The sequence below is a fragment of the Scylla paramamosain genome, chromosome 27, assembly GCF_035594125.1.
Source record: "Scylla paramamosain isolate STU-SP2022 chromosome 27, ASM3559412v1, whole genome shotgun sequence".
Taxonomy (NCBI): Eukaryota; Metazoa; Arthropoda; class Malacostraca; order Decapoda; family Portunidae; genus Scylla; species Scylla paramamosain.
The window spans coordinates 14154309-14171808 of record NC_087177.1 but is presented as its reverse complement, the minus strand read 5'-3'; the positions used below and the strand labels follow the sequence as shown (position 1 = coordinate 14171808).

Genomic DNA, 17500 nt, shown 5'->3' with positions numbered 1-17500 from the left:
CTACCCACTCACCCAAACCACGTGAGGTATTTCAGAGTAGTCGTCCTAATCGTTGTCATCTTTATGGAAAAGCATGTTTGGGAAGAATTACTCGCGTGTTTCTGTGTTGTTTAGTTGTTATTTCTCTAGACTGAAATCTATCCACTTGTGCTCTTAAATCAATATATATTTTTTTTAAGGCTTAATGTTTCCGATCAAAACTACTACTACTACCACCTTAACAACAACAAAACATCTCAATGCATTTCCCTTCTATCAACAGCTACCCTAACGTCTCTCTCTCTCTCTCTCTCTCTCTCTCTCTCTCTCTCTCTCTCTCTCTCTCTCTCTCTCTCTCTCACCACCATCTGCCGCCCCATCACGCTGACAGCCACAATTTGTTATTTACTCCCCGTCAGCCTTGCGCTCCCCACCTTCCGCCATCCACCCTCCCTCTTCCTTCCTTCCTTCCTTGCCCCTTCCATCCCGCCTTACATTTGACCAGCACACAACATTCCAAATAAAGCAATAAAGTAGTAGTAGTAATAGTAGTAGCAGTAGTAGTGCTATTCATTATATTCACAAGCCATGTCCTAAAGATTAGCCATGGAGAGAGAGAGAGAGAGAGAGAGAGAGAGAGAGAGAGAGAGAGAGAGAGAGAGAGAGAGAGAGAGAGAATTAATTTTAGGTTAGAAAGAAAGGAAAGATGAATGAGAAACACGAGAAGATGGAGGGAAAAAAAATCAGGACATTCATAGGGGTAAGGGGGAAAGATATTATTTGCATATCACTACGAGTAGATTATACACTCAGATGTTGAGTCACGAACAAGATGATGAATGATCTTAAGCCAATAAATTGGACTCACCATGTTTACTGCTGACGATGACAATGGAAGATATTGATTGCTAATCCTGCAGTCACTAAAAGCCCCCACAGTCAACACGTCAAAATGTGCTCCAGTAAAACAAAATCACTTCAGTACCTCCACAGGATGTTTTCCTCGTGTTGTCCATCTATTACAACACATGCGTCAATATTCACTAGAGAGCGACGTGCACTAGATACCGTGTATCTTCCACAACAGAAACACAACGACTAGTTTGAAACGCTCAGATAACATGAGAGATAAGTCGCAATTTTAGGTATTCAACCCTCCTCGCAGTGCTTGAGTACAGAGACTGGTCTGGTACTTTTTGAGCGCACCGCGCGGGCCAAGTAATAAAGGTGCTGCTGGCGCGGGCCGAGACTCTTGCTGAAGTAGCCAGTTTGTCTATTTTGAACATTTATCGCATGGTGTGTATACTTTGAATAAAATGTCTAATAGGGTACATTATATATATATATATATATATATATATATATATATATATATATATATATATATATATATATATATATATATATATATATATATATATATATATATATATATTCATCAATTTTTGACCACTGCTTTGACCCTTTCATGGGACTGGCATTTCAGTGGGCATTTTTTTTATTAGATTTTTGTTGCCCTTGGCCAGTGTCCTTCCTACATAAAAAAAAATAAAAAAAAAAATAAATAAATAAAAAAAAAAAAAATATATATATATATATATATATATATATATATATATATATATATATATATATATATATATATATATATATATATATATATATATATATATATATATATATATATATATATTCACGGTTTCAGTTGTTCTATGACATACCTTTTTTTTTCACTTTCATTGAGTACTTACTAATTAAATTAATAATGCAATCTAAAGAAGAAACCGCGCTGTCAAACCAAGCAAGAGGTGGGATGATTTCACTCGATGGCATCATTTGGTCCATGAGTCAATGCGGAAGCAGATTTCTTTTCCATGAAAGATCCAACATCATCCAAAGTCAAACGTTGTTTTGATTCTTCTGTTAAATTTGAGATACTGTCAACCTTGAAAGTCAAATAGTGATGTAGTGATGAAAAAGGTAACAAACATCAGCTCAATAACAATCAGGTAGGGAAGGAGTTGCAGTAACACGTGCAGGCGTGTATGGGATAACTGGTGATATTCTTTGCTTTGCCAATGTGGAGGAGGAAAAGACATAATGTGTATGACATCATAGGCGACAGGCCCGTTCATGGAGAAAAAGACGCATATTGATGAAGCGAGGTGCCAAACACACACACACACACACAATTAAATGTTCAACACCAAACGTGGGTTTTTGTGTGCTTGAAACATCCATGGAAATTTTCTCTATTAGAAAACAAAAAAAGTATTTCCACCTGTAACTTTAAAGTGGTGTTGATCATAGTTATGCTTTGATACTTGTTCCAAAGTTCTACTGTAATAAAAAATTCCTAAGTAATAAAAATGATTATCAATCAAACCAGTATATAGTTACCGCATATATTTCTTTATTCACACAGCTTTGAGATACTGTCAACCTTGAAAGTCAAATAGTGATGTAGTGATGAAAAAGGTAACAAACATCAGCTCAATAACAATCAGGTAGGGAAGGAGTTGCAGTAACACGTGCAGGCGTGTATGGGATAACTGGTGATATTCTTTGCTTTGCCAATGTGGAGGAGGAAAAGACATAATGTGTATGACATCATAGGCGACAGGCCCGTTCATGGAGAAAAAGACGCATATTGATGAAGCGAGGTGCCAAACACACACACACACACACAATTAAATGTTCAACACCAAACGTGGGTTTTTGTGTGCTTGAAACATCCATGGAAATTTTCTCTATTAGAAAACAAAAAAAGTATTTCCACCTGTAACTTTAAAGTGGTGTTGATCATAGTTATGCTTTGATACTTGTTCCAAAGTTCTACTGTAATAAAAAATTCCTAAGTAATAAAAATGATTATCAATCAAACCAGTATATAGTTACCGCATATATTTCTTTATTCACACAGCTAGTAATTATTTATGCATTGGCAAATAGGTATATATCCCATCCAAATTCTATAAATATTTGGAATGTGTAACAATAAATCATCTTGCTACTTGTCGCTTCTAATTTATACAGTCCTGCAGTAAAAACAGTCACAACAAAAGTAACGTCTTATACCACTTATTTTCATCAATATTCTTTATTCAGTAATCAGGTATTTTATTTAAATAAAAATAAGCATGTTGGTTTGGTTATGTTTTGACTAATTCATCTGCTTCCAGAGCAAGGATAGCACCAAGAACCAAAATGAGGGTTAGTAAAATTTATGATACCTCAGTCCAACATCAGTGAAATAATTTTGAATTCAAAATATGAAATCCTCAGATATAAGGGTTTTACTTGAGGAAAAATCTAAAACATAATTTCAAGCAGCATGACTCACATGGCTACCTTACAATATTTACTGCAGTCATGTTCCACTGATGTAATCACACCATCATTTCTTGTTGGTACTGGCTCAAAAAAAAAAAATTCATGTTGAGATTACGTACCTATATACACTGCAGACTTTGTCTATGCATGCATTACTTGCATTCAACTATATTATAATACCTATGTCTCTGGTACACATTTGTGATCCATATGAAAGGAACACAAGATTGTGTAATCACAAAACGTACAAATGAATTACATAATGTATAAATATAGATGCAACATACCAAAAACTTTCAACAGATTTCTACATCTAAATATGTATGTTACAGTCTCTTAATATCCAACATGCTAATCCAAATTAATCAAATGCTCTTAAAGCTGTTATGAACACAAATTTTACACCAGTTATGTAACTAATTTCTGATTGGTTTTGAATAGCAGTGGTTCAACAATGAGTCACATTCCTATACAAAAAGATGCGAAACACACTGCAGAGTTTGTAGCATATTAAGTCCAATGTTGTTTAGGTAAGCAGATTCATATTACAAACCAGTGGGAGACAAAACATCACTTTTCATTAAGCTTTTAGTGGTGGGTTCTGTTTCACCTGCAGGATGATGGATCGCATGCGAGAAATGTCTCTGGATGACTTTGCGGTCTTGGGATTGAAATTGCAGAGCTTAGCAATCCTCTCCCACTCCGTACCTGGCTCCATCTTGCCAATGTCAGCCACCAGCTCCTTCTCAGCAGACCTTCAAAAGAAAATGTCTATTTAAAAATCTTGATGCAATTTTTCAGCCAAGTGCTGTTTCTTCATCTTCCCTTACAATCTTGACTGAAATTGTTCAATGAAGCAATAATACATTTACTTTATACAAAATCTTATTATAAATTCTCACAAATAAATGAATTTATTGATTACATAATTAATCAATTAGAAATACAAATTCTTTAACCTAAACACAGAGGCCTTTTCTTGGTTATCTACACATCTTGCAACATTCTGCTATTAAATATGCATCATGAACTGACATATCAAGTAGAAGGTACCTAGACATTCAATTAACTCACTCTGTGACTTATCAATGACAAGGTGACTCCATTCAAGTAGGTGAGATAAACTTTGCAATATCACTTATTCACTTCCCTACTGTGTCTCAAACTTTAGGAGTAGCAAATTGTGGAATGGTTCAACACTTTAGAAGAGAAGTATCAGATAAATGGCCAGCATTCATGCTGCAACAACCACATACATACTAACAAATCTACATTTAAATCACAAAGTAAATAAAGACTTTGAGTAAGTTAATCTCAAGTGAAACTGATCCACACATATTTTCTTCAGATATAGTCCAATTTCTCACCAATCTTGGAATTCAACATATTTTGCAGCTTAATCTCAAGTTCTAAAGTACTCAGAAGACTACTTTTCATGCATTGTAACCTTTTTCTGGACTAAATCTATTCTATGATAGGAATTTTGCTTTTCTACAATCATCTGTTGGTTACCTTGATAAATTCTCAAGCATGACTATGGCTGGTATTCTTAAACACTTTGGCCTTTCATAAGGGGTAATCTTAAATTAAAGGCCAATGAGTTGATGAATCATATTTTCATGGATGTTTTCTCTCACTGCACTGGAAAACCTTTGTTAAACTGTCATTAGAACCTTTAAAACCTTCGAAAGCCACAAATACTTCCACTACAGTCTGTTAAATGTTGCCAAGATAAGACACCAAAATGTTTGAGAATACAGACTTGTGCATATCCTATTGTGTGACTTGTTTATTCTGATGAAGCATAGTACCTCATACTCCTCACAAGGCTTGAAAGGAGGCTCAGCTCACTCCATCTCATTACACCAAGCTCTTATTGTCAATTTTAAGGTGTTGATATTCATTATCAGACATTAGTTTTCATATTAAATAAGGTTTTGCCTATTTTCATCTTGTAATTTTTCAATTTACTCACAAATTTTATGTAATACTTTTTTATTATAATCCATTGGAACTGGTACCTCCATTGACCATTTTTTTCATAACTTTTTGTTGCACAAGGCAAAAGCCTTACACAAAAAAAAAAATAAATAAATAAAAAAAATATATAAATTATTCTGCCTAATACATTTTTTCCCCCATGAGTTCCATTACTTGTCCAAAGTGTTTCTGGTAAGACACAAGTTTCTTATGAAATTACTGCAAAGGACATACTGCCACTCTACTACAACAAGTAACTTATCTCAATACTGGCAAATACCAGAACACTATGCTAAAATTTAATTTATTTACAAGCAACTAGAAATAATCATGCACATTCTGCACTTACTTGCATGCCTCCCTTGTAGCATGAAATTTTTGGTGTAAATCAGTTAAAACAATAAAGATCGTTATTGCTGCAAAACCTATATAAAACCTTCATTCTTATGAACACACTACCTAATAAGGCACACTTGCAATTGCAAGCAAACCTACTTTGCTTTACAGAGTAACTTTTCTTGAATGTGGACTTGCTTTCTACCTTTTCAATATTGAAGTTACTGCTGTTGAGAGGTTTCATCCACCAGTCCACTACAATATTTTTTTTACCACCTTTCTATGAATATTATTGTAAAAAATATGCACTATATATTTTTATGTTTGAGCTACAAAACATCGAACACAGTTGCATCCAGACAGTTTGGCACCTTCCTCAAAATAAAAATCTACCAATCTCTATACCTGGCCTATATCCTCAATGAAGGGTTGGGTGATGTGCACTCAAAACACACATAAATAATTAGATGCAAGAAAAAATTAATTTTCAGTAAAACATCTCTTTGAGGCTCATCCATTTGCTGTGTGAATGTGGTTATACAAGAACAGTAAGGTTTGAGCGAAAAGACTTTGGTGGGACTAACCTGTTTGCTTGACGGGTCTTTGCAACTTGCTCCTCGTGTTGCTTGTACCAGTCCTCTAGTTCCTTCCGGGCCTTCTCCTTCAGTTCCTCCTTGTTTAGCTCCTCAGCCGCATCTGTTAGGAAGTAAAAATAATATATACATATAAAAAACAATCATAAAAATTTTAATACAAATTTGAAAAAGTTGGTACTTGTTCTCCCTTCATTGATAATCATCATAAGTGTGTAATAATGCCAATTCTAGGATCAAGCAGTGGCCTGGAGAGAACACAAAATTGACACGAAGAGAAGAATACATAAGAATAAGAGTAGATACTACTCTTTTTTTTTTTTTTTCTTTTTACAAATAATAAAGATGGAACTTTCTAACCTTTTTCTTTCAAACGGACTTCCTGTTGTTCACGCCAGATCCTAATCTTTTCAGGCTCTTCCTTAGGTATGGTTGGAACTGGTGAGTATGCTGAAAGTATTCAAAATTCAATATAATGTTCTAGTGTACATAAAAGTGAATACAGATGAACAAATCTGTAATATACCCCTTGAAAAATATTCCCAACATTCTCATTGCCTCCGAATGTAAAAATTACTTACTTTCTATAGTATACCAATGAGGCTTCTTAAGTAACAATAAACTAAAGAAAATAATGCACAAAATCCATACCATTCCAGGCACTGAAGGAAATGATAGGCCTAGTTTTCTATACCAATACAAGTGTGTGAAACTGAAGAAGTGTCACAACTATTAACACTCTAAAAACAGTCCATTAAAAACAAAATATTTACTACTTTTAAAGAGTAAAATACTTGATTAAACTCCAACCATATAAAGAATAGAAACCATATTAGATCTACATTCTGTATATCTTGCATATCTTAATTTTACATAAGACCTTTGCCTTTACCACAAATAAATGTTCCAAGAAAATCTATTCCTAACCCTACCCTTCCTCCCCCCTTAAAAAGAAGAAAACCTACCCATGGGAGGTGCAGGGACAGGTTCTGCTGCTGAAGTATCTACAAATGTCAATAATATACATTAATCGATCTGTTACTCAATTATGTTTCCTTTAAAAAAAATCAAGTCTTACAATAAAGTGTCTTAATCATAAAAATGTTAATGGTGAAATTCTTAATGTTAGTAAAGTTTTAGTAAGATGATACTCATATAGCAATATTTTTTCTATACCATACCAGAACACAGAAATCTTGAATAAGTACACCACAGTAATTTAATTATTACAAATAAGTATACATTTCATATAAAGACAGTATGTTGGTGATGAAAATTTCAATGTATGAAAGAAGAATCTGCAGTTCAAATGCTGGCAATAAAGGAAATGCAAGATAGAACACTGGTGATGCTGGTGACAACCTAAAGCAGAGTAACTGTACATAGCATATCATGATTCTACATACTCATAGTACAAAACTTAATATTAGGGTAAAATGTAGAATGTGAGGCATAACAACATATTACATGAAAGCCACCTCAATGCATTCTCCTTCACTGCAGTGGTGTTGGCAGAGAGCCCTATGGCCTCTGCAAGTTGGCATGCACACACTGGAGCCAGGTGGTGTATTCCATGCATCGAAAGCCAACCACTTGGACCTCTTAGTGGTGTGGAGTGATAGTTGCACAAAAACATCCTTCACTGTATACCAATCTTGAAGACACTGTAGTCTTGGTTAAACCTTGCATCACTTGAAGATGATAACCAGTCCACAGAGCTGTTCATCCTCCATCTTCTGTTTTACCCTGTCTGCCTCCCACCCTGCATATCTTCAAATGTCTTCACACAATTTGAGACAAGTTTAATGATAAACTAAACTGGTTAAATGTTCAGGATATTAAAAATGTTGGAGATGGCAGGAGGAGGAAGAGAAGTTAAAATTTAGCTTAAAAAAATCAAGGCCTGTCTACTCTTACAAAAACTCCAGAAAATTTTAGTTATTTATTGATTTAAATGATCAAATGTTAGCTGGATGAATAATTTTTGTAAGGATCCAATAAAGAATGGATAAAGAAGTGAGATGCAATGTAACCAATAGAATAAAGGACGCAGGTTCATGTCATTACAATGATAGTGTAAGACATCATAAAAAACACAAAAATAATGCAACATGTTATTGATGAAATGGATTGTGAAAAGAATGACATTTCATCAAAATTTTTATGAAATATACATTCAGAGAATGAACGAAACTTATACGAGGATCTTGAGAAATAAGTACAAGGAAGGAATGAGCCAGAACATTAAAATTTAGAATAGAAGAGGATGAAATATTATGCAAGGACATAACAAGGAGAGAGTGAATTAAGATATGGCACAAAAGAAGTTACATATGACCATGGTATTCTGGGAAGTAAAAGATAATATATAATGGTGATGATGATACAGCAACAATGTCCAGAGTACAGTGAGTGACCATATGTTTTTACAGCAATCATGGGAGGGTAATAGTGAAAGAAAGGTTCTAAATTACCAAGGATTATAAAGGAGTCTGTGTGGGGCATCAGGGATCTCAGCAGCTATATTACAAATAGTGGACTGGGTATGCAGGTCTGTGGCGAGGTTCTTGATGTCACTACCAGTTTAGGTGTCAGATATACATTGAAGGACTTGCACTTAATCTAATAAGAGTGATCGCTAAAAGATAAGTATAGTGTGTATTAAGAGGAGCAGGAACGCTTGTCTGCAATGCTGGTGGTATACTTCATTCTTTCTTCATAAAACTATTACTCATGCTCACATTTATTCTTAACTCCTCTAAACTCATTTACGAACCCAAACCTTTCCCCTGCCTAAAGCCAAAAGTTTCATGTGCAAACAGATCTGCAGTTAAATCCCAATTTTTATCCTGCAGAGCATATTCTTAATAAAAATCACAAAAAGAACATAATATCCCTTTGGTTCCTCAAGATTGATCAACATCTATATATCTGTATACTATCAGCCTGAGATTCCCTGACAAGGGGGAAAAAGTGAATACAGGATATAGTTTCATCACAATGAATAATGCTCCCCTGAGTTTCTGAGCAAGACTGTCACCCACCCCAGCTCACCATAAGCAACTGAAGTTACTGAAAGTAACCAAAAAGCAATTCTTAGCTAACTGCCAACACCAGTCTATCTGATAGATCTTCCACTGCCACTAGGGAGCAAATAAGCATCACTAATCAGAACAACTGATTATAAACATTAATGAACCAGGTCTCGTCATTAACAAAATTCTCTTAATTTAGAAAAAGGAGAAATATAATGGACAAAGCTTTCATCCTGACAGAATAACCAGACACTATACACAAATCTTAATGATTAGAGTATACATGAATGCACAATGAGAAAACATGAAAACATAAACAGAAATTAAAACAATATTTCAAATAAAATATAAACAGAAAATAAAACAATACTTCAAATCAAATATAAAAACATGAACCAAAAAGCAACAGTAAATCTTAAAAAGTACTGATCAGATAGAGGCCCTTTTCAGATTACTCTGTCAAATATACTGTCACTGATCCCCATTGAAAGATATTATGAAAAGACAGAACAGAAGCATTTGTAATCTTTATATATTATTTGTATATTCAAGGTGACACTTTATCATCCATAACATTCTGCTGTATGTCAAGTGACGGACACAGTCTAGGCCACAATGGAGCCTGGGATAAGGGAACATACCAGTAGTCCTGATCTATTGCCAGCATGCAATGAGTAGTTCATGTTCACTGCAAATGCTCCCACAAAATGCACACATTGTTAACTTTCCACAAACAATCTAAATGGATAGTCTAGGTTCCTACAATTTGTTAAAAAAAAAAAAAAGAAGTAAACAAAGAAACTTAGACTATGTAAACTTATACACGTGATAATGTGAATATGAATACAAGAGCACAAAACTGGATTCGTATATCAATTGTTATAATGTCATTCACACTCAAGGCTTTTTTAAGATACATCTACTCATATGTGTATCTCAGATGATCAAGACTTAGTCAACTAGAGGCTCTATTTTAATGTGAAAAAGGATAGGATTGCCCAAAGCAGGGTGAGTGCGTATGAAGAGGTGTTAGACAAGGATAGCACACCATGCTAGAAATGCAGGAGGCAAGAAACCCCTCTGTTCATCCCACATCAACTCACCACCCACAAAAGAGAGATCCCCGACAGAGGCAGCAGCATCATCAGTAGGCACAGAAGCTCCCCCAAAGTCTGCCCCAAAGCCTGAATAATTCCCTTCATGTTCAGGAGCTGCTTCAGCAGGAGCTGCTACAGCAGAAGCTGGCTCAGCAAATGCTTCCTCAGCTGCAACTGCTTCAGCTGATGGGGCATCAGCTGCTGCTCCTGCTAGGTCAGAAATGAGTAATAATCCCTCCCTTCTTTTACTCAACAGCTGTCACATGGAGTATCAAAGCAGTCATCCTTTCATTAAAGTGACTGGAATTGCTCAGTCAAGCTCTCCTCATGCTTACAACCTTAGAACCAGGAAGTGAAATATTTTTTATGAACTTCAGAGTAGGTTTAGTGAAGCCTTCTTTATATCTGTACACATGAAAGACATTCTACTTTATGAGATTAATCTTCTTACATGCATATTGATATAGTGAGGGATCCAAGAGAAGTAAAGACCATAGTTAAAAAGAGCACAAGTCATGTAACAATTCATATGTATAGAATGAAATTGAAAATATCAAGACAAAGCACCCTGCCACCAGCAGATAGGACCATTAGAGTGCAAGTAGTCACATACATTGATAAAATATATCTTGATCATTACTCATACCATTTTTAACAGACAATTCCTCACTGTGATATCAAATAGTATGAAATTCCCTGTAAAAAATGCTACCCATAATTCTTAACATATCAAATATTCAGCTATATGCACAATCCAAATTATTCTTCAGAAGGCCATATCATTAACTCATAAAACTGTAAAAAAAAAAAAAAAATGTTAAGTAATCAATTAATCACATCACACATTTCCTCCTGGTTACTTACACCACCTTCATTACTCAGGCTACAGCCACACTGGCAGCAGTTACAGGTGAGCAGGTGAGTGTGACTAACAGTGAGAAAAGAAGGACCCCTGCATCAAGCAGATGTGGCCACACTGACAGTGAGTGGGCATGGGTGGGCCACATGGCCTGCAGTGAGAAGCATTGTGAGCTGACTTTTGTCACTCAACTGGTGCAGGCAGTTTGTTGCCCAGCATGGACATAGCATGGCTAATTATAGAAGTTTCACTCACACCAATCATTTGGGATACATTTGCTAAAGCAGGGCCCATAAGGTAACCCATGCAACACCATCACATTGTTTGCAATAATTATCATTAATTATGAAACTGTGTTCTCAATTGCTAGCTTTAACAAATCCTTGAATTGTTTTGTATTAAAACCCTGCACTGTATCTGTTCTATCATGTACATACTGTATGTCAATAGTTTCATGTTATGGAAGACTGGTAGGTAAAAAGATGACATCAAAGCTTGCCATAAAACAGTCCTTAATTGACAAACCACTGAATTCTTTAACAAATAAAAACAAACAACTGACAACATACTAATTCCTAGAAACAGAAATTTTAGGTACTAAATATTTAGAAATATTGTAACTGAAAGTGCCTACAGAGAAGCAGAGAGAATATGTGTGAAGAATAGGCTGTGGCCACTCCCACCCATTCACTTGCTGTCAGTGTGGCCAAGTCAATGTGGCAACTTGCTCACCCTCCCACCCACTTGCTCACACCCACTGCCAGTGTGGCTGTAGCTTAAGTGTCATTACCAGATGGGTGTGCAACAACTTTAGTCATGAACCCTGCAAATTACACAGCTGAAAGGCAGCATGATGACCTTCTCCAGCTCAAGTGTGAGTAGGGTATGTAGTGTCAATGGCAGGGTTTTGCTTGTCCTAACACACCGAACTAGACACAACACTATCCTTGGTCACCGTGCCACAAACCTTCATACTTCTAACTACACACTCATCACAACAACTGTGAAGGCTGGGGCAGATCAGACAGTCTCAAGCACATCTTCATTTGTCAAATTTCTCCATTCTTTCTTAAGCACTTAGAATGCATGTACAATAAATGTGAAGTTGTGAATAGTTAGTATAAATAAATTAATAGGCACTGATACCAATAAGAGGAAGTGGCTGGTTGAGGAAAATGAAAGAAAATGAGATGAGAGGGGAATACTAGAAGAGAACAAACACTGTTGATGAATTCTTGTACACAAGATATACCCTTTGAAAACTTCTGCACAATAATACAGTATATCATGGTACAAGGCACTTGGGCAGGTGGGGAAGAGAGAGAGAGAGAGAGAGAGAGAGAGAGAGAGAGAGAGAGAGAGAGAGAGAGAGAGAGAGAGAGAGAGAGAGAGAGAGAGAGAGAGAGAGAGAGAGAGAGAGAGAGAGAGAGAGAGAGAGAGAGAGAGAGAGTCTAAGAACAAGACATCTAGACAGAAGCAAGTGGAAACCCTCTAAAGAGGCATTTCAAGAAGTAATAATAGCAGACAAATGGATAAATAGACAGACAGTTAACCAAATTAGATGGAACACTTTTAAGTCATGAAGAAAAGACAGATAAAACATAATTCTATAAAAAAATTTACAGCAGTTTGATTTGGGACAATATTAATGGAGAAAACTATCAGGAGAGTGTTAAAAGAAAAAATAAAACAAAAACATGTGATGGTAATTAATTAATAACAGTGTTTGACGTATTTCTATCATCCAGATTCAAATAGGCTCTGTTGGCAGATATATGTATAAGTATTCCTGACAATGTGATTAGTGTATTTCTAAATACGCAACTACACACACTGAAAAATTAAGGTAAACATGCAAACAACCTTAAATTTACTACAGTACTTGGCACCGGTATTCAGAAAGCAAAGTGAAAAAGATGCACTTCATAGGAGACGCGTAACCAAGGTAATGTCACTTCACTGGGATACTCACTGATGACAAAAATTGCACTTCACACTATTACCATGAAGGTTTTACTTCACTGCAAGTCCAGAATCAAAGTGAGTAAGTATCTTAAAACAACAGTGCTGTAATTCAGTCACCCAATTATGCTTGTGAAATTACTGACCTGGATCATGAAGGATCCTGAGAATATTAATAAAAAAAATAAAAGTGTAATGTGTTAAAAGCCTTACATGAATTGAATTTAAGTAATCTCCAAAAATAAGCTAAACATACCTGAGGTAATGGAAGAATATACAAAACAAATGATAAGGATGTGAAGGCACCCTGGTGAGAAGGTTATCACAGGAAGTACACCGTCATATGCACAGTTGCCTATAAAGCTATTTAATTATGAAACTTGAATTCCAGAATTATACAGAAAGACTGATGTGAGACCTCATGTTGCTTTTAAATGCAGATGCACAAGCTGACATGTGAGCCTCACTTGGCTTTATTTCTGCATTAATGCTACAAGTAAAAATTCAAAAAATTATCAAGAGATAGTAACTTGTTTTTTTAAAATGGCTGAGTGTATGTGTATATTGTGTGAGATAGGTGAGGGTAAGAAAACCATCAAATCATATTAAACAATAACATAAATTAGTAGTGTCCTTGAGGGCAAAGGTCACCACCAACAGACTGGTGGCAGCAGTGTTGTTAGTCCAAAGTGACACAGATGAAGCTACACTAACCTTGGGGCACCTCATCTCCACCCAGCATCTCAAAGCTGCCAAGGTCAGGGCCCCCATTCATAGGGGCAGCCCCAAACAAGTCAGCATCATCGCCTGAAGATAAGACATTACCATGCACTATCATATCATGCACCACACAACAGAAATTCTAGTTGGATATAGTCATAGATGAGGATATGAAGCCAAAATAAGTAGCCTGTTCTGTAATCATCTGAGTGTAATAAAAGGCAAAGACAGAGGCATGCCTTTCCATAAATGCTAGCTACACTTTTCCAATTCTTAATGTCTTGACTTTACATATGGATACATAGCACTGAAAAGAGAAACATGAAATAATACATATATGAAATCTCAGCAAACAATACATTTGATCATTCATCCACTCCATACAATCACTAGGGCTCAAGGTTTTGTGTAAGGTATATAAGAGAATGCCACTACTCAACAGTTTAACGAAAAAGGTAAATACCTCAAGATTTCATAAAATGTCAATATGATCATAGGATGTATATGTGGCTTACTATGCTTTTGAAAGCTGAATTATAAATGTCCAAAGCAATTATGAGCCATTTTTAAACAAACTAAAATTAGCAAAGAAAATATATTTTTACACTGTGGTAAAAAATGTTAGAAAAACTGTAGCTAGAATTATGAATGAGTGCAAACAAAGATATAAACACAGGATGAAACAGGGAAAGAGGAACACACACTCAAGAAAGATAAAAACTCAAGTAGTTGAAATATGGCAACAATTTGGTCACCAGTAAAAGTGCAAATAATAATAAATAATAAGCAGGCCATAGCCAGGACTTTTATAAAAGGCTACACTTTACAATAAAACATAAAGTATAAGCTGACTCTACTTTTATGCATTAGCAATGGTCTCCCAACACTTTTTTTTTTTAAGTCAAATATATTTTTAATTTTGTTGTGGGATTAAGGGAGGCTGTAGTCAGCTGTCTCATGGCTACAATCATAATGCATCATACACTCATGCAATTGAAAGTGAAATACATAACAGCATTTCAAACTGTAATACACCACATCAATGTCAAATACTTCAACAATTCACACCACATTTTCAACTGAAGCAGAACAATTGTGGAAACTGAGTGAATTAATTCTCCTGTGTATTTGTGTGTGTGTGTGTGTGTGTGTGTGTGTGTGTGTGTGTGTGTGTGTGTGTGTGTGTGTGTGTGTGTGTGTGTGTGTGTGTGTGTGTGTGTGTGTGTGTGTGTGTGTTGTGTTTCAATTATAAACTAGGCAGATTCAACTTTTCAAATCCATTCCCTTAGAAATTAGGCACTTTAGGCTTACTATAAAAATTGCACATTTGAGTCAACAGAAATAGAGGTGTTTTTATATATTCAGTATAATCCAAATTACTGCTTCCCTAACAAAAACTGTACAGTTATTTTCTTGACACTATCTTTCCGTCTATATATCAAGCTAATATCCCCACAAGGAGGGTATCCAAGACAAGTGCCCTATGCAGATACAAACACAAGCATTTCCTCATACTAAACTGAAATCCATCTCAGATGCTGGGCCTCTCAAAGGAGGGCCAACAGATCCTCATTAATCATCCTTGTGAGAGGCTCAGTTGTGCTAGCTTACATGGACCTCTCAACATGAGGGAACGAATGTAGAACTGGTACCCTACAACAGACCCATCCCCAGTCTTGCATCTGTTATGATGAGCTGACAAGGCCAGATGCAGATGAATGGGGTGCAAGCCTTTCCTCAAAATCAGTATTGTGGTGTTGCAGCTTAAATTTGCATCAGTAGAATGAAAAAATGAAGACGAATCACAATGACAGTAGCAGTCACAGTTGTGTAACAGAGTTGCATTGGTGAAGGAGACAGTGTGTGGTAATGGTATTGTGCCTCCAGCAGACAGTAGCAGTGGTATCAACTTTGCCCTTCACCCATACCATGCATGTGTGCTTTGTATAGTGATGCTGGGCCCACCTGGATCTGAACAACAATGAGGAGGAGCATCTAATATGTCCACACCTTGCACACTTGGATGATGATGTGTACTACCCAACTATGAAGGTTCAATCATCAAGAAGTAAAAAAATATCTACTTTTCCATAAAGGAACAGCTTAAGATTCTGTAGTGTTAAACAAAAAATCCTCAAGGCATGAATTTAAACAATTTACAGTTTCATGATAAAGTGAGACATTACTGTCTACTATATAAGGAACTATTGTTTATTTCTTTATTGTTAAACTGAGTGGCTCTACTGCTCAGGAGGCTGTGGTGATATTCTTCAAAATAGCAGTTATAAATGCATCATAGAAGGAGAGAGAGAGAGAGAGAGAGAGAGAGAGAGAGAGAGAGAGAGAGAGAGAGAGAGAGAGAGAGAGAGAGAGAGAGAGAGAGAGAGAGAAAATAATACAAGTTTGAAGTCTGGAGGCTAAAAATTAACAAAACTGTGAGGCAGACATTAATGACACGTACATGCACTACAAAAGACTTTTTATTTAGCATATCTGTTGATATCAGATATAATGCCTGCTATTGCAGTACTGCTCAAAAAGTTTTGCAGCACAGTGTATTTAACACTGGTGTCACACCATATAAGTGCTGCAAGTTTACCTGATGAGTGCTGAATTAAGTTCCATAACGTTGAACAATCACAAGTTTTATTCAGTCATATCTAAAAGATTTCTGATGATTTGATAATGTCTAGTTTCACCAACATAACAAAAGAAAATATCATGCAGTAACTTGAATTAAGTATCCAACAGAGCTTCAGGGATCTATAACATAAAAATGCCTGTCCACAGCCTATCCTTCACTTCTGCTGCACTGTTTTTCAGCAGCCAATGTTTGTGGCTATAAAACATAGGTAAATGCTTCAGCTTTATACACTATGGAATTTTTTGTGTATATCAAGAGCCAAGCAAAACCATCATTCTTGCACACTCATACAAGAGGACTGTCAGTGTAATGTCAACATTTGATATAAGCTGATCCTCACCTGCTGGCAAGGTAGGGGCAGTCTCCTGTGACTGTGGAGCTGCTGCTGGTGGGATAATGTCGTCATCCAACCCTGCTAGCTGGTCCTGCTCTCGTGCTAGGAACTCAGCTGCCGGATCTACTTCTGGCGTACCCTCTGTGGGGGCTGGCACAAAGCTGTCACCAAAGCCGTCCATTCTGAAAACCTGAACAAAAGAAGTTATGTTAAATCACTGAATTGTATCAATGCAGATTACGAACCTTGATTTTGAGCATAATGCTAAAGGAGAATAATGCCATCTCTTCTATGACCAGCACAAAGGGAATCAGTCATAGAGACACTGAGAAATTTATCTGAAGATAATGTAAATCTTTAGCCAAGAGAGGCCTTGACTGGGGGAAGAGACCACAATGATCGTCAAGTCCCAAGGTCATTTAGAGGGTATAGTACTCCCAGTCACTACACAAGGATAACTGGGTAGTGCCATCATGTGTCACACACTTCCAAACGGGACCATATACATTAATATAGGAAAATTTTGATCTATACAACCTGCCTAAAATGCCAGAGACCTCCCATGCACTACAGGCCTCCCGTGCACCAGAAGCCTCCCATACACCAGAGGTCTCCCGTGCTCCTCAGG

The 17500-nt window shown here is 36.3% G+C and overlaps 3 protein-coding genes across 24 annotated transcripts in view; 1 reads left to right on the top strand and 2 right to left on the bottom strand.

The window, feature by feature from the left end:
* Window positions 1-1150, bottom strand: part of LOC135114255 (uncharacterized) — a 72055-nt gene extending 70905 nt beyond the window's left edge. The window contains exon 1 of one of the 2 annotated variants that reach the window (XM_064030092.1): window positions 848-1150. The gene's annotated coding sequence lies outside the window, so the exon portion shown is untranslated. The remainder of the gene's footprint in view (window positions 1-847) is intronic. The other variant, XM_064030095.1, reaches the window with a different exon arrangement.
* Window positions 1151-2870: 1720 nt separating this feature from the next.
* The window catches only part of LOC135114252 (clathrin light chain-like), a 19075-nt gene continuing 4445 nt past the window's right edge, over window positions 2871-17500 (bottom strand). For 4 of the 21 annotated variants that reach the window (XM_064030058.1, XM_064030064.1, XM_064030062.1 and 1 more), the window contains exons 2-9: window positions 16879-17062; window positions 13889-13981; window positions 10360-10563; window positions 7187-7225; window positions 6582-6671; window positions 6213-6324; window positions 5642-5653; window positions 2871-4067 (exon numbers count right to left, since the gene is read on the bottom strand). In XM_064030058.1, coding sequence (XP_063886128.1) covers window positions 3893-4067; window positions 5642-5653; window positions 6213-6324; window positions 6582-6671; window positions 7187-7225; window positions 10360-10563; window positions 13889-13981; window positions 16879-17062 — 909 coding nt within the window. In that variant the 3' untranslated portion in view covers window positions 2871-3892. The remainder of the gene's footprint in view (window positions 4068-5641; window positions 5654-6212; window positions 6325-6581; window positions 6672-7186; window positions 7226-10359; window positions 10564-13888; window positions 13982-16878; window positions 17063-17500) is intronic. The other 17 variants (XM_064030059.1, XM_064030068.1, XM_064030065.1 and 14 more) reach the window with 7 other exon arrangements.
* Window positions 14305-17500, top strand: part of LOC135114251 (phosphatidate cytidylyltransferase, photoreceptor-specific-like) — a 24712-nt gene continuing 21516 nt past the window's right edge. The window contains exon 1 of the mRNA XM_064030056.1: window positions 14305-14349. Within this exon, the coding sequence (XP_063886126.1) occupies window positions 14320-14349 (30 nt within the window). The 5' untranslated portion in view covers window positions 14305-14319. The remainder of the gene's footprint in view (window positions 14350-17500) is intronic.